Source organism: Panthera uncia, chromosome B4 (assembly GCF_023721935.1).
Source record: "Panthera uncia isolate 11264 chromosome B4, Puncia_PCG_1.0, whole genome shotgun sequence".
Taxonomy (NCBI): domain Eukaryota; kingdom Metazoa; phylum Chordata; class Mammalia; order Carnivora; family Felidae; genus Panthera; species Panthera uncia.
The window spans coordinates 107,678,509-107,704,234 of record NC_064809.1 but is presented as its reverse complement, the minus strand read 5'-3'; the positions used below and the strand labels follow the sequence as shown (position 1 = coordinate 107,704,234).

The window sequence follows — 25,726 nt, the reverse complement described above, 5'->3', positions numbered from 1 at the left end:
CTTAGCTATTTTATATGTCATTAAACTATTTTAGTAGTTATTAACAAACACTTTAATATAGAATAGGTAAAGAATGATAGAGAAGCTAAAAGTCATATTAGTTTCTCATATTATTAATATTAAAAGTGAGCTGTGGGGTGCCTGGATGGCGGAGTTGGTTAAGGGTCTGACTCTTGATCTCGGCTCAGGTCATGATCACACAGTTCTTGAGATAGAGTCCCACAGTTCTTGAGCTCTGCACTGACAGCTTAGGGACTGCTTGGGATTCTCTCTGCCTGTCTCTGCCCCTTCCCCACTGGCACACACTCTCTCACAAAATAAATAAAAAGAAGAATTAAATGAAATAAGCTAGATTAGAAAGTTGTATAGGCTACATGTGGATCAAGGATTTTGGAAATAATTCTTTTGTTTGAGTTAGAACTTGATTTTACTTTTTAAGAATTAAAGGATTGGAATAATGGAGAACTCTTTTATGTTTCTAATTTGTTAATTCTTTTATGTGTAGGATTAACCATTGAGGACCTAAACCTAACTGAAAACTTTTCTCAAGAAAATAGAGTAGGAGAAAGGAAATTCGATTTTGCAAGCCTCAAAAATATAAGTGAAACACAATTAAAGGTAAACAGTATAAAGTGTTGTTATGGCAAAGAGAACAAAGAAAAATGTTATTATCAGTGCTTTCATTTCTGCCTCCCATATTTTATTTTGGACATTGCATCTTTTTGTAGTTGTTAAATAAAAAATAAAATGAAACTTTTTAAAATTTAAATAACCTGTTAATCCAAAGATTGATTAATGAGACCTTATTTACTCTGAATATAGATTATGAGTTCAGATGAAATAGAGCTGCTGCATAGGAGACCTTCATTCATATTCCACAGTTATATCAGAATGGGCCAGTAGAGAATGTCACCATAGGATCATTATCAAGAATGTTATCTGAAATTCAACATAGTGTAGAAAGTGAAGTGGATCCTTTGGTCTCTTTAACTAAACATTCTTCATCCGTACAAGTAAAAGATAATAATTCACCTCCAGAAATGATTACAATAAAGGAGATTTTTAAAGCACCATGTCTACAATCTTTAAGAAATCTAGAATCATTAGTCATTACCTTTAGTAGGAAGAGCCATGAAGAAATAGATAACTACTTATACTCTCTTTCTGACAACTCCATGAAGAATGTGTCTAGAAGCCATCAGGTACTTGAGAAAACTAGTTTCACACAAAACGGTTCATCTTTACAAGCCCTGTCAACAGCTTCCGACTTAATGGAGAAGTTATCACTTAGGCAAAAATCTGTGATATTTTGTGAACAAATTCATGATAACAGGGCTGACATGGAAAAATCACAAGTAGCAACAGCAGAAGATGAACAGGTTCATACCCAGATAAAATATGCTGATACCAGTTTGAAAGAAGGTATAAGAAAGAGTGAAGTACCTTTACAGACAGAGGTTTTGAAAAGTGAACTTGAAGTTAATCTTCCAGATCCTGTGCCTATTACTGCACAATCAAAATCACCTCAGATAGATCCACTTGAAAATCTTATAGAACAGCTACAGAGAGAACTAGTATTTCTTAGATCTCAGGTGAGCTTTCCTCCAAATTACGTTCCTGGGATCATTTTTTTATTAATGCCTTTTTAATGGCTTCTCTAACAAAGTTCTATAAAATAATAATTATAATAAGAATTTTTTGTTTGCATATAACACTAATTTATACACACACATTCTGTTTTTAAAAAATCTAAAAATGCAGTAAATTTGATATGAAATCATTGACTTGCCTAATTTATTATTTCTTTAGAATGAAGTGCTAGCACAGGATTTATTGATCAAGGAAGCACAGAATAGAAATGCAGAAATAGAGCTTGAACGTCATAGAAGCCAGACAGAACAGGTAGTATAAAGACAGACCATTAAAAGAGTAGATTGTGGTACTAAAGACAAAAACTTCCATTATATTTTTCTCCCTTTTGTTGTAGGGGCGGGGATCACCATCTGTTTTACCTTTCAGATTTTATTTTTATTACTGCTGCTAGGTTTCTATAGCTTGTTTCTTGTGTGTTACACCTCAGCTGATCAAATTTTCTTAACTTGGAAACTATAAACTATTGGGATAGTTTGTAAAAAAAAATAAATAAATTTTATTCTTTATGTTCTTTACAGAATGAATTTCTTTCAAGAGAACTAATTGAAAAGGAAAGAGATTTAGAAAGAGGTAGAACAGTAATAACCAAATTTCAGAATAAATGTGAGTTACTATTATCTCTTATTTTTCGGTACTTATTTATCCTATACTGAAAACCATGGATCTAAAAGGATTTTAATACATTCTCTGTTTTCTAGTCTGTTTTTAACCTTTATTGTCTCCATAATACATAGACTTCAGTCTCATTCATCTGTTTGGTTTGCCTTGCTGTATTCGTTGTCAGAGAAAGTTATTAATCTGAATTTTTTGTAATGACAAGTCAGTTTTTTTGTTGTCCAATAAAAGTTAAGTGAGAAAAACAAATTTAAAAGATTTTTAGTAAAGTGAAGGCAAAGTATGTTCATGATTTCTTTCTTTCAACTATGAAATATAAATATGTATATATTTATATATATGTGCATGTAATTTAATAAGGTATATCATTTAACTCAGCTATTCACACATTGGATTTTAGTTAAAAATTTTTTTATATTTATTTACATTTGTATTTCCAAATGGGTATTTTTTCTGTATATGAAATATTTGTTATTTGTATAGAATAGCATAAATTGTGAAGAAGGTAGTCACTGAATGAGAAAAATATGTCCTTTTAGTAAAAGAATTAGTTGAAGAAAATAAGCAACTGGAAGAAGGTATGAAAGAAATATTGCAAGCTATTAAAGAAATGCAGAAAGATCCTGATGTTAAAGGGGAAACATCTCTAATTATTCCTAGTCTTGAAAGACTAGTTAACGTAAGTTTTTTCATGTTAGTTTTGTTTTGTTGTTTCGTATTTTTAAGATGTTGTTCCACTGTTCTCCGGTCTTCATAGATTATGATGAGATATTTATGGTCATTAGAGTCATTATTCTCCTGTTGGTTACATGTGGTTTTCTCAGGTTGCTTTGAAAATTTCCTCTTTTATTTGGTTTTCACTAGTTTTACTATAATGTGCCTTGGTATGTGGGTAGGTATGTGAGTGTGCACATATATCTATGTATGTATGTGTATGTTTGGGGTTTGCTGAGCTTCTTGAATCTGTTTACTTATGCCATTTGTCACAATTGGAAAGTTTTCCACTTTATTTCTACAATATTTTTTCTGCCCCATTGTCTCTGGGACTCCAGTGACACATTAGACCTTTTGATATTGTCTCATAGGTTTTTGAGGCTTTGTTCTTTTTTTCTTCTAATTATGTATCTTCTCCTGATTGGGTGATTGCTATGTATCTTTTTTTAAAAATTTATTTACTTATTTACTTTTAATTTACATCCCAGTTAGTTAGCATATAGTGCAAAAATGATTTCAGGAGTAGATTCCAGTGATTCATCCCCTATGTATAACACCCAGTACTCATTCCAACGGGTGTCTTCTTTAATGCCCCTTACCCATTTAGCCCTTCCCCCCTCTCCCGCAGCCCCTTCAGCAACCTTCAGTTTGTTCTTTGTATTTACGAGTCTCTTATATATTTTGTCCCTTTCCCTGTTTTATATTATTTTTGCCCTCCTTCCCTTATGTTCATCTGTTTTATATCTTTAATTCCACGAATGAAGTCATATGGTATTTGTTTTTCTCTGACTTATTTCACTTAGCATAATACCCTTTAGTTCCATCTACATTGTTTGCAAATGGCAAGATTCCATTCTTTTTGATTGCCGAGTAATACTCCATTGTGTGTATATGTATGTATGTATATATACGTATATATGTGTGTGTGTGTGTATGTATATATACGTGTATGTATGTATATATGTATATATGTATATATATGTATATATATACATACATACACGTATATATGCACGCCACATCTTCTTTATCCATTCACATCCATCGATGGACATTTGGGCTCTTTCCATACTTTGGCTATTGTTAGTAGTGCTGCTATAAACATTGGGGTGCATGTGCCCCTTCAAAACAGCACACCTGTATCCCTTGGATATATATCTAGTAGGGCTGGGCTGTAGGGTAGTTCTATTTTTAATTTTTTGACGAACCTGCATACTGTTGTGCAGAGTGGCTGCACCTGTTTGCATTCCCACCAGCAGTGCAAAAGAGATCCTCTTTCTCCGCATCCTCACCAGCATTTATTATTGCCTGAGTTGTTAATTTTAGCCATTCTGACTGGTGTGAGGTGGTATCTCATTGTGATTTTAATATGTATTTCCCTAATGAGTGATATTGAACATTTTTTCATGTGTCTGTTAGCCATCTGGATGTCTTCTTTGGAAAAGTGTCTCTTTATGTCTTTTGCCCATTTCTTTACTGGGGTGAAGAATTTGTTTTTGGGTGTTGAGTTTGGTAACTAACTCTTTGGATTTTGGATACTAACCTTTTATATGACATGTCATTTGCAAATATCTTCTCCCGTTCCGTTGGTTGCTGTTTAGTTTTGCTGATTGTTTCCTTCGCTGTGTAGAAGCTTTTTACCTTGATGAGGCCCAATAGTTCATTTTTGCTTTTGCTTCCCTTGCCTCCAGAGACCTGTTGAGTAAGAAGTTGCTGTGGCCAAGGTCAAAGGTCACTGATATTTTCCTCTATCATCTCCATTTTTGTTTCAAACATCAGCCTGAGACTTGTGAGACTTTTTAAACAGAATTTGGAGTTCCCTTTGGCTGGTTATTTTCTTTCTGGAATTCCCATCTCACTTTCCTATGACTTTGGGCTCCATCTCTGGTTTTCTCAGCCAGAAAGATCACAGGTCACTACAACGAAGCCTGCCCACCCCACACCATCCCCTTCCCCCCCACAAAAGGAATATTCACTTTTCATTGGTTCTGTCTTCCAAGTTTTAAGTCCTCTTCAAAATCTACTTGCCTTTGTTTATCTCCAGAACCTTTAAACAGTTGTTTTTTGTATTAACTTGTTAAGCATGGGTCTTTTAGGACCTTATACCACAAACTTAGAAGTATAATAGAATGTAGTAAGAATATTTTAAATATTCCAGTGCTTACACATTGCTACAGGAATAATGTTAGCTATCAAATAATAAACTATTTATATTTACTATGTAGAGATTGGAGAATTCTACGGTATTAATGAGTGTTACATAAACTTGAATAAAATATACATTTTAAATTCTTAATATTTAAGGGGCGTCTGGGTGTTTCACTTGATTAAGTGTCCAATTCTTAATTTCAGCTTAGGTCATGATCTTTTTAATGTTTATTTACTTATTTTTAGAGAGAATGAAAGTGTTCGAGCAGGGGAGGGGCAGAGAGAGAGGGATTAGGACAGAATTCCTCTGCCAGTGCAGAGTCCATTTCAGACCTTGAATTCACAAACCCCAAGATCGTGACCTGAGCTGAAATCAAGAGTTGGACGCTCAACTGAGTGAGCCACCCAGGCGCCCCTAAGATCAAACTGTTTTCTGAGGGAAGCTCTACTTAGTAACCAAATACAAACAGAACAAATAGCCCAGGAAATTCTAATTTTGTCTATTTCAGTTGGCAGTTTCTGGTCTTCTCAGGACCCCTACTTCCAGAGATTTCATCTGCTTCTATCCTGGGTTGTCGTTCTTTTTTCTGATTGGTATGCCCTCTGTGCAATTCACATGACCTTACCTGCTGTAAGAAATCTTCAGAATCAGTGATATGTTAGATATCTCTGCATTATGTACTTTATGTCACTTTCTATAGCCACAGGATATTCTTCAGTGCCTCTAATTACCATCTATTTTGACCTCATTTTACGAAGAGGCCATGTAGACAACATGGTGCTATTTGTCAGCAAGACAGTTAACTAGACTACCTTGTCGTCTGTCACAATACCTCCTTGCACCTACTTCTGTCTTCCTGGTATAACTTTTGAATTAGTATTAACTTATTTCTGTAAGGCCTTCTCTGATCTCCTTGGGATAAAGGCTTGCTTTTATAAAACTACTGCCCCAAGTTAAACTCTGGATCACCCTCCTGAGCAGGAGATTGCACTTGGTTTTACTCATCTTAACCTTCCTTGTCTTCTGCCTTCCTTTGTGAGGCTTTATGTTGCAATTAGCAGTTTTGTTATGTATAGTTTATTTTTTTATTTTTATTTTTTTAAGTTTATTTATCTCAAATTTATCCTGAATCGTGAGATCATGACCTGAGCCGAAATCAAGAGTCAGATGCTTAACCAACTGAGCCACCCAGGCGCCCCTAGTTTCTTTAAAATGCAAATATATTTATATGTATGTACTGTATAGATGTGTATGGGGTATATGTATATTTATGTGTGTCATTGTTGGAGAATTAGGACCAGTGAAGCCTCTTGGAAAATATTTTACTATTTGACATGTTATTTTTGTTTATCCAACACTCTTAGATAATACTCTGTTACCATACTTTGCATTTTTATTAAATTTGTGCTTCAACTGTGTGGAGAGGAAGCAATAAAAAGTCATTTAATAAATGTAACTATTTTATTCTTTTGCTCGTGCTTTACGGGTGCTGCATAGTTTCAAAGTATTTGCATATAAGTTATCTCATCTTGACTGTATAAAAACTTTGTGAAGCAGACAGATCTAACATTACCTCTTTAGAGATAAGGAAAGTAAGGTATAAAGAATTTAATTCACTGCTGAGCTAGTAAGAGATTGGTTAGAATTTGAACCCTAGTCCTCTTATTCCCTTCCAGTTTTTCCAGTCTACCACTCTACTAAAATTAGGTAAATGTTTGTTAATTGTTTTAATGAGGTAATTACTATGCTTGGTAAAGCTTATGTAAGTTAATCTAGAGTTTTGTAAATTTAGATTCCTAAATAAATGGATTTAGCATATTTTGTTATACCTGGCAGTGGGAACAGTAAAATGCTTAAATGTGAATTTTATTTAAAGGTAATTTTTTAAATGATGATTTCAGTATTTTGCTTCACATTTCTTCAATATAATCTAAATATGTTAGGCTATAGAATCAAAGAATGCAGAAGGAATCTTTGATGCAAATCTGCATTTGAAAGCCCAAGTTGATCAACTTACTGGAAGGAATGAAGAATTAAGGCAGGAGCTCAGGGAATCTCGGAAGGAGGCTATAAATTATTCTCAGCAGTTGGCAAAAGCAAATTTAAAGGTAAAACTTTTCTTAAATAATAGAAAATGCTAAGCATTATGAACATAGGCTTAATATGAAACTTAATTTTTTTTAAATCACTGAGAAAATGCCTCTTAAATTAATTCAACAATAAGAAAACTCCTTTTTGGAGTTTTCTTAATTAAGTGGGAAATAACTACTTTTATAATAAAAAAGAATACAAAAATTCTAAGTCTATGCCTAGGTTTCTAAATAGAATTTGAAAGTATAATTTAATTAATGCCTGGTAGGGCATTCATACAGTTCCTTTTTAAAAATATTCTGTACGAAGTATAAGTTACTGCTTTTAAATTTGTCTTTGGGTGTAAGAGATGTGTTTCTCATTTCTGAACTCTGTCTTTCCAGATAGATCATCTCGAAAAAGAAGCCATTCTTTTACGGCAATCAGAAGGATCAAATGTTGTTTTTAAAGGAGTAGACTTACCTGATGAGATAGCACCATCTAGTGCCAATATTATTAATTCTCAAAATGAATATTTAATACGTATCTTACAGGTAGTAAAAATTTTGCATGTGAATAACAAAAGTAATTGATAATATGTTTTTAATTTAGTCTTCATACATTCTTTTGAGTTCTTAGAATATTAGCATTGAGGTATATTTTTATAGATTTTGATATTAAATGGAATTTGTAAATAAAAGAAATTTATCCTTCATCTGCATGAGAAGCATGTTGACATATCTTGTGCACATACAGGTCATATGAAATATATGGTAGTAGAGTAACATGCAGCAGCCCAAGTAGTAGTGTATAATTAAGGGGAGACCTTTTATTTAGTGTTAGTTGGATAAGCAATTCAAGTGAATAAAGTCTTGACAGAGCTTTTTGGTGAAATGATTAGAATTGTTCCTTTTTTGTGTTAACTACAAGAAAAAGGTTTTAAACCCAATTGTCTTTAATGTTTTTCTTCCCTTTATCTTGTGAAGTGTTAGTTAATCCATTAGTGAATTAGGAAGGGAAGTGCTTGCCCTGTTTGTCATTTTTGCTGTCTATATTGTGGTCATTGTGAATGGCCTAATGAGAGGTGCTTTTCATTATTTCATTTGAAGTGTAAATACCCATAACATTATGTTCATTAAAAGTATAATTATAGGGGTGCCTGGATTGAACGTCCAACTCTTGGTTTCAGCTCAGGTCATGATCTCATGGTTTTTGAGTTCAAGCCCTGCATCAGGCTGTATGCACACAGCGCAGAGCCTGCTTCAGATCCTCTGTCTCCCTCTCTGCCCCTCCCCTGCTCACACTTGCACTCTCTGTCTCTTCAAAAGTATATAAATGTTAAAAAATTTTTAAGGAAATATAATTACAAAAATGCATTTGAAATCAATGAAAATACATTTTTGATTATAAGCACTACTGTTTCCATCTCCTAGATGATCCATTTGTAACTGTACTTGAGTTCTGATTATCAAATACTTGTTTCTGTATTTGGAAATTAATCTTTTTTTGAAAATTAGAATTTGTGTGTTATCTAAGTCAGGGAGGGACAACCTTACCACTTATTAGAACATTACTTTATAGTGCATGTTATATTACTACTTCTAAGTTTATAACTTTAGCAAATTTTTTTAAGTTTATTTATTTTGAGAGAGACGGGCAGAGAGAGCAGGAGAGAGAGAATCCCAAGCAGGCTCCATGCTGTCAGTGAGGAGCCCGACATGGGGCTCGAACTCATGAACCGTGAGATCATGATCTGAGCTGAAATCAAGAGTCAGATGCTTAACCAACTGAGCCACCCAGGTACCCCTTAGCTCTTTATAACTTATTCTCCTGCAGTATAGGACACTGTCAACAAGTAATGACAGTATTGTCATGTTGCTTGAGATGAAATTCATTTTTTTTTATCTTTATAGAAAAAAAACATATGAGTGGTATTGTGGTAGATTAGGGAGCACATATTGGGACTCTGAAAACCTGTTCATAGTGGCAAAACAGGTACTTGGACTCCCATACCTAAGAGTGATGGACATAGCCAAAGCCTTTAGAGTCATGACCTGATTTCAGGTGTTCGATCTGCATGTAAATATAGCATCTGACACCAAGTTTGCCATGTTATATATGCTTAGAAATGATTACCAAGTGTAGTGGTGATGAGTTTTTTAATGTTAAGCTAATCTTTCCAAGTCTCTTTCTTCATTTATAAAATGAAATAATTGGAAAGGACCTTTGAATAGAGGCATGAACAGTTAAGTTCACAAAAGGGTCTGTGAGGCTGAGTGGACTGGAGGTAAGTTTGTAGCCATTGTATCTGATAATTTATATGGTTACAGAAACTAACAAATATGATAAAAATAATGTTACCAATTTTATAGTACTTCTTTTTAAACATTCCATATGCCTTAAACTAAGATGTTCAAAATAGTATAGAAATTATCTGAGCTGCTAATGGATTTGGTAACTATTCTCTTCTATGTTTTTCTGTAATCTTGTTAGATTATGAATTTATACTTTCAAATATAAAATATATTCTTATTCTTTTTTAATCCTTATTTCTAAACCAATTTTTAGGAACTAGAATATAAAGAAAATAAATTAAAAAAATTAGAAGATTCTCTTGAGGACTATAACAGAAAATTTGCAGTAATTCGTCATCAACAGAGTTTATTATATAAAGAATATCTAAGGTATAAATGTTAACAAAACTTCATAATTTGGTTGCAGTATGTTCTTATTAATGATGAAACTAATGTAAGGGAATACTTAGATATTTTGTTTTACCCTTCCCTCATACCTCTTTCCTCCTATTTTATGTCTTAGTTTCCTTATCTATAAATTTCTGAGATAGTAATGCCTTTTTCATAGGGTTGTTATAAAATTTAATTAAATTGTTATATGGAAATACTCAGATATGAGCATTTGGTAAATGTCCTGGCACATGAATATTTTGTAAATGTCAGCTGTTAGCATCATTCTTCATCATCACTGTCAGAATTATTGATATATATCCATTGAGACTATTCATTTCTCCGTATCTCTGCTATTTCATCTGTATCAACAGAAAAATTTTATCAGTCATTAGAATACCTGAGCAAAGGTGATTTAAACATGAAGGGTAATTATGTGATCTAACAAGAAACCCAAAGCTAATTATAGGGTAGGTCATGTTTAGGGGTTGTTATTATCTCCTATTATAGTTTATAAAACAGATGCAGGAGTTCAAGAAAGATGGAGTCATGCCCGCTGAAGAAGAGGCAATTTTTTTTCCACATGACTTTTCATTTTTAGATAAAACATTTTTTCCAAAGTCTTCTAGCAGAGCAGATTTTGACTCAGATCACTTTAGCCAGAGTTGGGTCAATGAGCTGTCCGAGTCCTATGTTCAAGTCCAAACCATTCAGTGGCAAAGAGAATGAACGATGTCACTGTAATTTGTTTATGCTGACTGGATTTCTGGTGACTGGAATGTCTCTTGGGTGGGCAGCAGTATCTTACACACCTTTTAAGTCAAGTGATTTCTAATAATGTCTGTATTCTATATTTTGCAAGTATTTAAATTAACACTGAAGCTTAAGACTAGGGTCTGAAAATTGAGACCTGATTTCCAGAATTACTTTGGAGTGTTGATTATTTTCCTATTTTCTGTTTTCAATAAATTGTCTGTAAGATCCATCATCATTTGTTATATTGTAACAGTTGTAGAGTTGTGATTCATGGAATAATGAAAGTAACTTGATAATTTCTTTACACTGCATTTATTTAATAAAAATATAACTTACAGGCTAAATCCTTTTGGAATGGAATTTTGAGTTATTCTGTTATCGGATACCAGTAGCTATGATGTCTGTTATTTCATGGAAACTTTAAATTTCCATAATTTAAAGTTATCTTTTTCTGTAAGTATTAGGTGTATTATATTGTCATTTTTTATTTTAAGTGAAAAGGAGACCTGGAAAACAGAATCTGAAACAATGAAAGAGGAAAAGAAAAAACTTGAGGATCAAATCCAACAAGGTGCTATAAAAGTAAAAGAATATAATGTGAGTAAAAACCCTTCAAAATCAATATATACTATTGTACAAATTAAGATAGCTACATTCACTAAGTAATGTAAACGTGTCTTTGTGCAGAATTTGCTTAGTGCTCTTCAGATGGATTCGGATGAAATGAAAAAAACACTTTCAGAATATAGTAGAAAAATTACAGTCTTACAAGTGAATGAAAAGTCACTCATAAGACAATATACTACTTTAGTAGAATTGGAGCGACAGCTTAGGAAAGAAAACGGGAAACAGAAGAATGAATTGATATCAATGGAAGCTGAAGTTGGTGAAAAAATCGGACGTTTGCAACGATTTAAGGTACATCTGATTTTTTTTTTTTTTTACTCTATGAAAACTTTCAGTTATGAGGAAGAGAGGATCATACAATGAACAGCCATCACCTGGATTAATAGTTAACATCTATTAACGTTCTGCCATAATTGTTTCATCTGTTTTTTGTAGGAATAAATTGTAGACATTTCTTCCCTAAATATTTTAGTGTGCATTTCTAAAAAAGCCTTTTTTTTGTTTACATAACCACAAGCTTTATCACATCTAACAAAATTGGCAATAATTGCCTCACATTATCTAATGTCCCGACCATATTCACATTTCCTCTGTTATCCCAGGATCCAGTTAAGGACCCTGTGTTGTATTTGGGTATTACATGTCATAAGTCTTTATTTTTTTTCATGTCTTCTATATTCATAGAATGTCCCCTGTTTTGTTTTTTTTTTCTCTTTGTGAAAAATGTTGAAGATTCGTGATTATTTTCTTTTGTAATTTTGTTTGTTCCTCTATTTGTTATTTACTAAAAGCTTTGAAGCCTTGTTTATGTCAGGTTAAACGTTTTTTGACAAGAATACTCCATCAGTAATGCTTTGTACTTTAGAAGTAATTATTTATATTGCATCACTTCAAGAGATGGAATGTCTGGTAGTCCCGTGTTTAATGAGTGATTATTATCTTAAGGGGGAGACAGCCATATATCTCTATTATAAAGTGATTTAGTTAACTGGTGATGTTTTGGTCCATGCAAATAACCAATTCTTTGTCAGTGTTCATAATGGGTTTAGCATCCACTGATGATTGTTGTTACCTGACTCAGAGTTGCAACTCATTAGAGTTGCAAACATTATTTTTCTAGTTATATTATACTTTCTACACTTATTAGCAGATATTCTTTTATAAAATATAGAGCTTTTCTTCATTAGCCCAGCCTATTCGGTTATTTTGAAGTATAGTTCCTACTAGAAAGGCAAGACAAAAGCTTCATCCTTTCCTTTTAATGACTAGTCTTCAGAAATCAGAGTTGATATACTCTGCTTCTTCTACCTGTTTGCCCGACTTCCCCATCTTTCTCTTCTTTCAGTATCATTACAGACTAACACACTTAGTCATTATTTGTCTTCGTTTTGGCCAATGGGAGCCCTTTAAAGCTAGTTCTTGTTTCCTTTTGACAAGTATCCGGTAGTCTTTGAACCAAGCCTCAAATGTTGCTTTCTTTTCTGGCACAACAGGATATCCAAGATTTACATTGTATACTTTAATCCAGACTTGGAATAAGCCATTTCTCTAAAGAACCCTGGTTATTTTTAGTGGTAAAGGCATTTAGATGCCAAAACTGGTCACTAGGTGCTATTGCTCTTGAAATGTCATTGCTACTAGTCCTTTTCAGTGAGCAAGTTAGGAAAATATGTGTATATTTAAAACATTATCTCCACATTTCAGATTTAACATAGTGGGGTTTAGGAAATAGTATGGAGTTTTTACTAACATTTGGTTTTATATTCATATTACTTTTTTCTTACATAGAAATCTGTTATTAATATTAAAATAATTATTCTGTAATATTTACACATTAATTTGAAGATAATCTTGCATTGGTATTAGCAATAACCACAGCAGTGCTACCAGATTTAGTTTAAAATATCTTTGGGGGCGCCTGGGTGGCTCAGTCGGTTAAGTGGCCGACTTCGGCTCAGGTCATGATCTCGCGGTCCGTGAGTTCGAGCCCCGCATCGGGCTCTGTGCTGATAGCTCGGAGCCCGGAGCCTGCTTCTGTTTCTGAGTCTCCCTCTCTGTCTGTCCCTCCCCCGTTCATGCTCTGTCTCACTCTGCCTTTCAAAAATTAATAAATGTTAAAAAAAAAAAAATTAAAAAAAAATATCTTTATAGTTCTTGGGGTGCCTGGGTGGCTCAGTCTGTTAAGCATCCAACTCTTGGTTTTGGCTCAGGGCATGATCTCACGATTTTGTGAGTGCAGGCCCCACATCAGGCTCTGTGCTGACAGTGAGGAGCCTGCTTGGGATTCTCTCCCTCCATCTCTCTCTCAGCCCCTCCCCTGCTCACTCTGTCTCTTTCTCAAAATAAATAAATAAACCTAAAAAAAATTTTAATTTCCTTATACTTCTTTTTTTCCTTAGAATATCTTTCAATAGGATGTATAGTCAAGGTAATATATTCTACAGTAACTTGAAATAATTCTCCTCCTTTTGAGGTTATACTATAAATTTGATGTATAATTAGGCTCATTTGTTTTGCATTTGTCTTCAAACTCATAGTTACTTTTAGTTTCTTTTTTAAAATTGATTTGAATATATGAAACATTTGCATCTTTTAAACATGTAGTCAGAGAAATCTTACTTCTGTCCCTGTACCTTTGACTCCATTCTGCCCTAACTGCTACAGGTAACTGATCATCTTTTTAATGTTTCTTTTCGAAGATATTAACAGACACAAGAAGTTGCATGCTGTGTGTACTCTTCTACACCTTGCTTTACATCTTGTCTTATATAGCTTATTTTAAGCATGTACATGTTCAGTTTACATATCCAAATTTACATAGGATCATATAAACGCATAAGCGTTCAAAGTAAAATTAAAATGAAGTTGAGTTCCTTTTAAGGATAGTAATAAGTGAAATTGTCATGCTAACAAACTTACTTTCAATATGATCTTAAAGCTGAATCCTGATGCAAAAAGGAACTTGTTGAATAATTAAAGCTGTTTTTATTTGTACATGTGATAAGGACATTTTGAGTCTTTTTAAAAAATTTTTTTAGTGTTTATTTTGAGAGAGGGAGAAAGAGAGAGTGCGTGAGCGAGTGGGGGGGGGGGCAAAGAGAGGGGGAGACACAGAATCCGAAGCAGGCTCCAGGTTCTGAGCTGTCAGCACAGAGCCCAATGCAGGGCTCGAACTCACGAACTGTGAGATGATAACTTGAGCCGAAGTCAGACGCTGAACCAACTGAGCCACCCAGGTGCTCCAGGACATTTTGAGTCTTAAGAAATGTACTTGTTTTTTACTTTTGTGCTTTCCTGAAGTATTGCAAATATAGTGAGTGTGTGAGATAGAAGGGGAAAAAAGAACTAGAATGTTCTTCTGTTCAACCTGACTATTCGACCTGGATTTGGGGAGATAGTACACAACAATTGGAAAGCTGAAAATTGGATATTTTTAGGAGATGGGAAATAGGAAACCCCTCCCCACACAAAGAATGTGTGAAATCAGATTCTAAGAGTAAGGTAGAATTATGTGTACTTACTTAAATGAAAAGAAGCTACCAAAATGAGATATGAAGCACTACCACAAATATTTCTCCCTCATTGCTATCCTTCACAAGAAATGGTAACTGTAGTTCTTTATCTTCCTCACTTTATAAATTTGGTTATTCCTTGCACTACTTCGTCAACTTTAGAGAGAAAAGTTCAGATGTTTCTTCGTAGTGTTAATACAGAGTCTTCGAGTAGTGAATTTTTATAATTGTATAGCTGATGAGTAGAATGTAAAACAAGTAACTAAAGTCATTGGTATTATTAGAGACAGCTAATTGAGAGAAAATTTTTCTCACTAAGTATTGTTTCTTTCATGTGAATAAAAGGTTTTCTCTTTTATTACAAAACTAGTCTGTGTAACTATAATAAGCAGAAATAGGTAAATTGTAATGTGGTAAATTTAATTTTGCCATTCAGCTAACTAAAGGCAAGTTATTTTTAAGCTTATGAAATTTAGAAAAGCCATCCAGAGGTACATTCTTTTTTTTTTTTTTTTTAATACAATTTATTGTCAAACTGGCTAACATACAGTGTATATAGTGTGCTCTTGGTTTTGAGGGTAGATTCCTCTGATTCATCGCTTACATGCAACACCCAGTGCTCATCCCAACAAGTGCCTTCCTCAATGCCCATCACCCATTTTCCCCTCTCCCCCACCCCCATCAACCCTTAGTTTGTTCTCTGTATTTAAGAGTCTCTTACAGTTTGCCTCCCTCCCTCTGTTTGTAACCATTTTTTCCCCTTCCCTTCCCCCATGGTCTTCTGTTAAGTTTTTCAAGTTCCACATATGAGTGAAAACATATGGTATCTGTCTTTCTCTGCCTGACTTATTTTACTTAGCATAATACCCTCCAGTTCCATCCACGATGCTGCAACTGGCAGGATTTCATTTTTTCTCATTGCCAAGTAGTATTATTCTGGGTGATACATATTTTCTTGCTGCTGTGTATTATGCTTTTCTGAAATTGAATTTCATTTTACTATGATAGTTATGAAAGGATTTCCTTTTTTTTTCATTTTTATTATGATTTAAAATTTCTAAATAGTACTATTTCTTCTACTAAAGAAATGAATAATTATTGTAATATTTTTAATACATAAGAAATCTTTTCTTTAGTGATTCTAAAATCTGTTTTGCTTTCAGCTATATTATCTTATCCTTCTGAAAAGTGGCTAGTACTTCACTAGGAAAAAATATACCAACTTGACTCAGTGTGTCTTTGTTTACATAGGAAATGGCCATTTTCAAGATTGCAGCTCTGCAAAAAGTTATAGATAATAGTGTTTCTTTGTCTGAGCTAGAATTGGCCAATAAACAGTACAATGAACTGACTGCGAAATACAGGGACATCTTGCAAAAAGATAATATGCTTGTTCAAAGAACAAATAACTTGGAACACTTAGAGGTAAGTGTATATAGTCCTTGAACCTTGTAATATTAGCTGTTCCTCTTGGGTGCTATCTGTAGGTGCGGAATGACTTCATCCTTTCATCCTCCTTAGTCCACTTGCAGAATTTTATTGAATCAAGACGCTTAACACCAGGCACTTAAAAAAGAAACAGAAGCATGAACCAGACAGGTTACAGATGATTGTAACCGAAAGAGGAGGCATCATTAAGTACCCATCCTTCTCTCTTCCCCCTGATCCCAGTGCAACTTATTTTCTTGTACCCCTTGGTTTATGTTTCTTGGGATGGATATAGCCGAGAATGGCTCTTCCTGACCCTGGATGAGCTCTGGAAATCCCCATCCTTTCTAACTGTACAAATAAAGAAAATAGGATGAAGTATCACATATTCAAACAGTCTGTGGATATGGCCCAGAACCCTTGTCGTCCTCTTCTAGCCACTTGACCTCCATACCTTTAACGCAAGCAAAACCAGCTCCTGATTTGTTCATCTTCCTCTTCAGAAATAGGGGCTTGTGTCTTTTGACATCTTCTCTTTTGTGATCTTCTCCTAGGAGTGGAATGAGGTCTGATTTTGTTAGCTTCATAGATTTTACTTGCTTAGAGGGACACATTCAATAAAACACCCAAATGTTATTTTGAATAGCTTTGAATGACTCATAAAAATATCTGAGTGATTTATTAATACTAACTAGCAATAATCATGATCAGTTTACTTTTTACTGTTTTGCCAAAGGGAGATGATTATGTTAATTTTTGTAGAAAATTTTGAATATTTAGGTGTGGTAATAATTTATTTTTCCCCATTTTTCATGTCCTTTGCACTCTTCCTCTGTATGATTTTAGAATCCATGTAAGAAAAAAAAAACCAAGAAAATCCATGTAAGAAATATATTATGTAGATAACAGCAATGAGTAATTTTTAACTTATTTATCTATTTTTCCAAAGAATATTTTTCATCTTTCCTTAAAATTAAAAAAAAAAAATGCGTTTGTGTTATATTCTTTCCCGCATCTCGATTTTAATTCTGAGTATATTTTTATCCCTATTGACAATGTGTCAGTTTTATTCTTTATTATGTGTATTGTGGTAGCCCTTACTCTATCCCTATCTCCTGTGTTACCTCCTCCTTACTTCCACCACTATGGTCATTCTAAACATGAATCTGACCATAGGACAACGCCTTTGCTTCACACCGATCAATCACTGTCAGCCACTTAAAGAATAAAAGCCAAATTCCTTTTGTGATTAGCCCCCACTTACCTCATGTCATCTCCTATGGTGCTCTAAGTACTTTTACAATTTGTTTTTGAAATTGAACTACCAGTTTGCTGGGACACAGTGTTTTTTCTCATATATATATTCTTATGTACCTGCTGTTTCCTTGTCTCGAAAGCCCTCCCAGGGCTCTCCACTTATGTGCTCAGTGAATTTCTATTCATGTTTAAAACTTTGTTCAGGGGCACCTGGGTGGCTCAGTCAGTTAATCATCTGACTTCGGCTCAGGTCATGATATCTCAGTTCGTGAGTTTGAGCCCCACATTGGGCTCTGTGCTGACAGCTCGGAGCCTGGAGCCTGCTTTGGATTCTGTGTCTCTTCCTCTCTCTGCCTCTCCCATAATAAATAATATAAATAAACATTAAAAATGTTATATATAACAAATAAACATTAAATAAATAATAAATAATAAACATTAAAATAATAAACTCAATAATAAATAAACATTAAAAAAAGAAAAACCTTTGTTCAGACACTGTCTTTTTTTCTGAAGCATCTTTCTTTATAGAACAAAGTCTCTCTGTCTATATTCTCTATCTTGTACCTGTTTCTGCTATTTATATCACATCATACTAATAGTGTTTGTATGTCTCCATCCCCTACTGGAATATATTCTTGATATCAGGAATTCTATTTAATTCACTTTTATGTGTTTAGTACTTCCTCTTTGGCACACAGAACTAGTAAATGTTGACCTCGAGAGAGTTATTAATGGTGTAGAGCCATGGTGCAAAGGTCATCAGATGTGGTGATTAGGAAATTGTTGATGCCTTTCAAGAGTAAAGTTCCTTTTTTCTTTTTTTTTAATTTATTTATTTTGAGAGAGCGAGAGCAGGGGAGGGGCTGAGAGAGAGCAAGAGAGAGAGAAGCCCAACCAGACTTCATGCTCAGCGAAGAGCCCAGTGCAGAGTTCAGTCTCACAGTTGTCAGATATGACCTGAGCTGAAATCAAGAGTTGGCCACTTAACTGACTGAGCCAACCAGGAGCCCCAAGGGTAGACTTTATTGAGAGTAAAAGTGGTAAAAATCAATTTTCAGAAAATAAAGAGAGTGGATGATAAGAAAATGCAAAAACTGAATGGGTGGGGGTGATAAGGCAACAGAAAAACTAGAAATCTGATGATAGAAGTAAAAAGAAATTAGATACAGGTTGAAGTAGGATCAAGAGAAGGATTTATTTTATCAACTGTTTTTTTTTTTTCTTTTTTTTTAAACAGGCCAATGAAGTTTGAGGGTAGAGGGAAAGAAAATTTAGAGCAAATAGGGAGAGGTCAATTGAAGATTCTAGAGGTGGGTGGTAAAAGTGTGGGTGCAGGGCACCCCACCGAGGGCAGGGGAATAAGAATGGCATCTGGAGCAAGACCAGAGTTCTTGAAAGTCTGGAAGTAAGAGGGAAAAAAAGGTAGAAAGATGTTAAAACCTCTAAGCCCTCTTTTTTTCCTTTTTCCCCTATGTATTTATAGTATCTAGAACGGGGTTGTAATTGTGCACATTACCAGAAAGTCACATTGTATTCCCTTATCTTGCTTTCTTTTTTATCATAACGTCCTCTTAAAAAAAATAAATAAAACCTCATTATCCTGTTATTCTTCATAATATGTATTATGTAACATTGTATTATGTATTGGCTTCTTTTCCAACTACCCCCTGCCCAACACAAGTTCTAGGACAGAATTTCTTTATATGATTCAAGGGCTTAGAATACCTGGCATATAGTTAGTATTCTGTTTGTTAAAACAAAGAGTAAATGAGCATATTAAATTTATGTGCCAACTCCTACATTTTTGTGTCCAGTCTGCCTTTTCGGTACTGTAATGGGATTATCTATTTTACAAATCCTGTTTCAAGAGGATCTCAAATTTAACATATCCAGAATGTCTGTTTCTCTCATAGTTGTTTCCGTTTCAATAGGTGCTGCTGTTACCTACTCCATGAAGGCAGATACCTTAGAGTTACTTTCTGTCATTCCTTTCTCCTGTCATTTTTATTTCCCAAATGTAATTCATTCATATGTGTGTCCTCTTTTCTCCATCTTCACTGCTGTGACCCTACTCATCAGGATTTTATATTTTCTTAATTTTGATTTCTCTGCTTACCCCTTTATTTATTCTCCACATTGCATTCAGAATGGTTGTTTAAAACGTCCTCCTTAAAGAAGCTCCTGGGTGGCTCAGTCAGCTAAGCATCCGACTTCAGCTCAGGTCATTATCTCGCAGTTCGTAAGTTCAAGCCCTGCTTTGGGCTCTGCTGACAGCTGAGTCTGGAGCCTGCTTTGGATTCTGTCTCTCCCCCTCTCTGCCCCTCCCCTGCTCATGCTCAGTCTCTTTCTCAAAAATAAATAAACATTAAATTAAAAAAAAAAAAACAACAAAAATACTTCCTCCTTAAGATGTTTAAATGATTTCCTATTATATATTAAGTTAAATTCTAGTTCCTTATCTTGACATACCATGCCCTGCCTGGTATGACCCCCTATTATCACTCCAAGTTTATCTTATACCACTCGTCACTGTTATTTTTGCTGTCTGTGCTTAAGTCCTCTAATGCCCCAAACTCAGTCCTCCATCAGAGCATCAGGGTTTATCAACACATAGCTCTTCTCTCTGGCTGGCTTCTTGTCAACACTGGCTCCTTGAGCCCTTGGGTGGCTCAGGTGGGTAAGTGTCTAGCTCTTGATTTTGGCTCAGGTCATGATCTCACAGTACATGGGTTTGAGCCTTCTTTAACCTTTCTATCTTGATATGGTTCCTTTTATTTTGCTCTGGATCCATACTCTGTTTCTTTCTAGATCTTTACATTCTTAGAGTTTTTGGTTTGCTTACCTGTTCACTGTCTTCTGCCTTCCATACCCTCCCCAACTCCTGCTACACACAGATACCCACAGATGCTAAATGGTGAGGCCTGTGAAGGCCAGTATTTTGTCTGTTTCTTTCCACCGTGGACATGAAGTACAGCACCTGACATGATGGTGTGCTAGTGATGCTCAGTAACTGTGTGAGAAACTCTAAGCATTCCAGCTTGGCCAAAGTGAACATAGCAGAAGCTAATATTCGGAAGTCACATATTGGATATATTTTGATTATTTTAACATACTTTCTTTATATATGTGTGTGTGTGTATACGTGTGTTTGTATATGTATGTGTGTATATATTACGTGTAGGGAAGCTCCTAATTTTGTTTAAAAAAACCGGATTGTGAGTTTTAGGAGATATTATATAAAGTTAAGTCAATATCATTTATATCATATTAGTCTGAATTATAATGTAGTTTCTCAGTGATGTTTCTGTTTTATTGAGTGTGAAAATGCATCCCTGAAAGAACAAGTGGACTCTATAAATAAAGAACTGGAGATTACCAAGGAAAAACTTTACACTGTTGAACAAGCCTGGGAACAAGAAACTAAATTAGGTAAGTATGATGACTCTGATAATGTAAAATGATGAAAATCTAATAGTGAATACGTTATTCATTTATAGTTCCTTTTCTATATCAGATGAAAAGGAAGTATTTTGATAAAAATGAACTCTGCCTAACAGTTTAATTTAGCAGACAGTTGATGAATAGTATCTTATGCTAATCTCTACCAAAATTTGGTTTTTAGTTAGTAGATGAGTTTAGTTAGTAGATGAGATTAGTTCATATATGTTAAAAAATTATGACAGAGCATTAACTATTTTGAACCATTTAACCATAAAGACTGGTGATAATCTTAAATACCTATATTTTAGTGGTAGTATTTAGAAGTTTTCCACTGCATGTAATATGTGTAAAGTTATATTAGGAATGTACCATTTAATACATTTAAATTAAAAGGTCACCATAAAACATCAAAATAATTTTGAAAAGAGTTTATATTGCCTATAGCTTTACTATTATTATTTTTTTGTATTCCCTTATACATGTTTACATGAGCACTGGGTGTTGTATAAAAGTGTAGAATCACTATACTGTACACCCAAAACTAATATTACACTGTATGTTAACTAACTGGAATTTAAATAAAAACTTAATAAAATAAATAAAATGTAAATGACTCTAATAGTAAACATACATATACTTTAAATTATAATGAACATTATATACTGTATTCATTTAGTAGATATTAATATATTTGCTTTATTCATCATTCTTACACATACAAATATCCATGTAATATCTTACTGTTTGAGTGATTAAATCACGAGGCCTTCTTATTTTTGCTGTTGTTTATGGTGCTCAATGAACATCTTCATGTATATCTAACAGATATTATGACAGATATTAAAATCTTTGTGGGTCCTGCTAGGATTTTCCTTATTCATTTTTCAAATGGTTTTCCATATTCATTTTTAAATGATTATCTTAGTTTATGATGTTTAAATAATTTTATCTTACTAGCATTGTGCTTTATAATTTTCAAATAAATTTGCTCCTTTGGATAAAGTGTTTTTGTATGTTTGTTTTCTAGATCTTAGAGCTCTAATGTTATTCAAGGTTTCTGTTACAAAATAGAGCTGTTTTATTAAATTGGTAACTGGGACATGTAGTAGTTTAGTGAAGCCTAACATTGGGCCTAATATTATCTAAAATAAGCTATTTTTAGAAATGTGATTTTTAATTCTTTAAGAAATTAAAAGTGAATTGATTTCCATGTAACTGCTACCTGAAAGAAGGTATCATTTAAGCTAAAATATAAAAAAAAGAGTATTACCTACAATTGTAGTAAGTTCTCTGTTCATTTTACTCTGTCTCTCTTAAATAAGTGCTGGATTCCCTGTAGAAATTCCTAAATTTCTATAAGGACTAACTTTTATTAACATTTGACTGATGAAGAATATAAGTTCCCGAGAGATTAAATGGGATAGGCAGTTTCCAAACAGTAAGTAACAGAGCTAAGACTGGAATCTAGGTCTATCATAATTCATAAGGCTCGTGTGTTTTCTGTGGAACCATATTATTGCATCCTTGTATACAGTGTCCAGGGGTGCCTGGGTAGCTCAGTCAGTTAAGCATCTGACTTCAGCTCAGGTTATAATCTCATAGTTTGTGAGTTTGAGCCCTGCATCAGTCTCTGTGCTGACAGCTCAGAACCCGGAGCCTGCTTTGGATTCTGTGTCTCCCTCTCTCCCTGCCCCTCCCCTGCTTGCACTCCGTTTCTCTCTCTCCCTCTCTGTCAAAAATAAATAAACGTTAAAAAAAAAAAAAAAAGTTTCTAAAATATTTGGCATCTAATTTTGATAACAGCTTGTGATTGACTTAGTATTGTTGCATATAGGAAATGAATCAAGCATGGATAAGGCAAAGAAATCAATAACCAACAGTGAAATTGTTTCTATTTCAAAAAAAATTACTATGCTGGAGATGAAAGAATTAAATGAAAGGCAGCGGGCTGAACATTCTCAAAAAATGTATGAACATGCAAGGACTTCATTAAAGCAAATGGAAGAACGTAATTTTGAATTGGAAACCAAATTTGCTGAGGTTTGATATAATTTTTATCATGTAATTGGGATAAAGGATTAGTCATGTTAGACATCTTATATTGTAAGAGATTTGTTTGTATTTCTGAAGTAATGTTAATATAGTGCTGTGTTTCATAAAAGATGTGTTTTAAATCTGAAACGTTTAAAAAGAAGACAGGTATTTCTGTGAATGAGTTCTTATTTTTCATCAGCATTACATTATTAGATTTAATGTAAAAAGATATTATTTGCTTAGTTATGATAATTGCCTTCCACTACCATCCATTCATTTAACAAATATTTATTGATGCCTGTTACATGCCAGACACTGTATGGGGGCTAGTTTTATCACAGGAAATAAAATAAGCAGTAATCTCTGCTCTTGGGACTTTACATTTTAATAGTAAGTTTTAGACTTTTTTGATATGCTCAGAAATATTAAATTGGTTGGCAATTAAAACAGTTTGCAAACATTCAACAATTAATGATGAAGCGGCACGTTTATAATGTTTACCTTGAGAATTAGTATACTTTTCAAAACATATTTGTCATTTTGTTTATTTTAACTGAGTCACTAAGTATATGTTAAGATTTTATTAACTCATTTATGTTTATTTATAGATGATATAATTGAAGTCAAGCATAATGAGTATAACTACGTTTCAAACAAATGTTAAAAAATCAGATTCAAATATTAGACTATGAGTTGTCTAATATAAATGACTTTTGGTGGGTTGACATATAACCTGAGTTCTTATAATCTGTTCCTGACTCTTTACCCTCTTCAATCTATTCTTAATACTTCACACTCAATTCATTATCCAGACTAATGCTAAGTAAAGAGAACTGTGGTAATATCTAAGTTGAGAAGAAAATCTCACCAAAAACTAATATATCTGAACATTTTTGTTGCTTTTCTTAGCTTACCAAAATCAATTTGGAAGCACAGAAGGTGGAACAGATGTTAAGAGATGAACTAGCCGATAGTGTGAGCAAGACAGTAAGTGATGCTGATAGGCAACGGATTCTAGAATTAGAGAAGAACGAAATGGAACTAAAAGTTGAAGTGTCAAAGTAAGTGCATGCAGAGTTTTTAGTCATTAGGTGCATCTACTCTAGTTGATTTTTAAGAAACCTAATTACAGTGGTTCGGGGTAATATTCTTAGTGGAATTGATACTGGTTGTTTTTATTTTTGTTTTTTTTTTGTAAGAATAAGGTTAAGTACTAACAAGATTAGTTTTTAACAGGCATGAATAATAATACTGAAGAGGAAATAACTTTTCAAGATTCATGTTTTTCAGAGTCCAAGAATAGTATTGCAGAAAGCACTGAATTTGGAATCAAGACCCTATGCAGTCGAGTTCTTCCACATACTAATATTTTTTTGGAGGGAAGTGGGGTGGTCATTCAACTTATTTAAACTTAAGTTTCTTATATCTGATAAAAAGATAGTATCCAGAATATATAAAGAAATTATACAACTCAACCCAAAAAAAAACAAATAATCTGATTAAAAATGGGTAGAAGAAATGAACAGACATTTCTCTAAAGAAGATATCTAGATGGCCAATGGACACATGAAAAGATCCTCTCAGCATCAAGGGAAATGCAAATCAAAACTGCAATGAAAAAACACCTCACACCTGTCAGAATACTAAAATCAAACCATAAAAAACAAGTATTGGCAAGGATGTAGAGAAAAAAGAACCCTCTTTTTTCCCAAATGTTTGTTGGGAAAGCAAATGGTGCAACCACTGGAAAAAAGTATGGTTGTTCCTCAAAAAGTTAAAAATAGAACTACCCTAAATACTACTAGGTATTTACCCCCCAAAACAAAAACACTAATTCAAAGGATACATGCACCTCCATGTTTGTAGCAGCATTATTTACAATAGCCGAATTATGGAAGCAGCCCAAGTGTCCATAATAGATGAATGGATAAAGAAGTGGTGTGTATATGTAGGTATATGTATATATATATAAAGGAATATTATTCTGCCATAAAAAAGAATGAAATTTTGCCATTTACAACGACGTGGATGGAGCTAGAGAATGCAATGCTAAGTGAAATAAATCAGTCAGAAAAAGACAAATACCATATGACTTCACTCATATGTGAAATTTAAGAAACAAAGCAAAGGGAAAAAAAAGAGGAAGAGACACAAACCAAGAAACAGACTCTTAACTATAGGGAACAAACTGATGGTTATCAGAGGAGAGGTGGGTAGGGGGATGGGTTAATTAGGTGATGGGGATTAAGGAACGAATTTGTCAGGAAGAGCCCTGGGTGATGTATGGAATTGTTGAATCACTATATTGTACACCTGAAACTAGTATAACACTGTATTTTAACTATACTGAAATAAAACAACATAACATAAATGTAAATGAAATAAATATATTAAGAAATTGCTATAGCCACCCCAAATTTAAGCAACCACTACCCTGATCAGTCAGTGTCATTAGGGAAGACCCTCCACCAGCAAAAACATTATGGATAGCTGAAAGCTCAGATAGATGATGGTTAGCATTTTTTAGCAATAAGATAATTTTTAATTAAAAAAAAATAAAGGGGTGCCTGGGTGGCTCATTCCAGTAAGCATCTGGCTCTTGGTTTCGGCTCAGGTCATGATCTCATGGTTCGTGAGTTCGAGCCCTGCATCCAGCTCGGTGCTGACCTCATGGAACCTGCTTGGGATTCTCTCTCTCTGCCCCTCACCCCTTCCCCCCATTTCTCTCTCACTCTCTGAAAATAAATAAACTTAAAAAAAATAATGAAATAAACTTGTTTTTT

General features: G+C 33.9%; 1 protein-coding gene across 1 annotated transcript in view; it reads left to right on the top strand.

Annotated features, from left to right (window-relative positions):
* Window positions 1-25,726, top strand: part of CEP290 (centrosomal protein 290) — a 91,512-nt gene that overhangs the window by 23,211 nt on the left and 42,575 nt on the right. Inside the window, exons 16-27 of the mRNA XM_049626055.1 lie at window positions 506-618; window positions 2,172-2,256; window positions 2,808-2,947; window positions 7,075-7,239; window positions 7,606-7,755; window positions 9,770-9,885; window positions 11,136-11,238; window positions 11,329-11,559; window positions 16,032-16,205; window positions 20,786-20,897; window positions 22,744-22,949; window positions 23,853-24,004. Coding sequence (XP_049482012.1) covers window positions 506-618; window positions 2,172-2,256; window positions 2,808-2,947; window positions 7,075-7,239; window positions 7,606-7,755; window positions 9,770-9,885; window positions 11,136-11,238; window positions 11,329-11,559; window positions 16,032-16,205; window positions 20,786-20,897; window positions 22,744-22,949; window positions 23,853-24,004 — 1,747 coding nt within the window. The remainder of the gene's footprint in view (window positions 1-505; window positions 619-2,171; window positions 2,257-2,807; window positions 2,948-7,074; window positions 7,240-7,605; window positions 7,756-9,769; window positions 9,886-11,135; window positions 11,239-11,328; window positions 11,560-16,031; window positions 16,206-20,785; window positions 20,898-22,743; window positions 22,950-23,852; window positions 24,005-25,726) is intronic.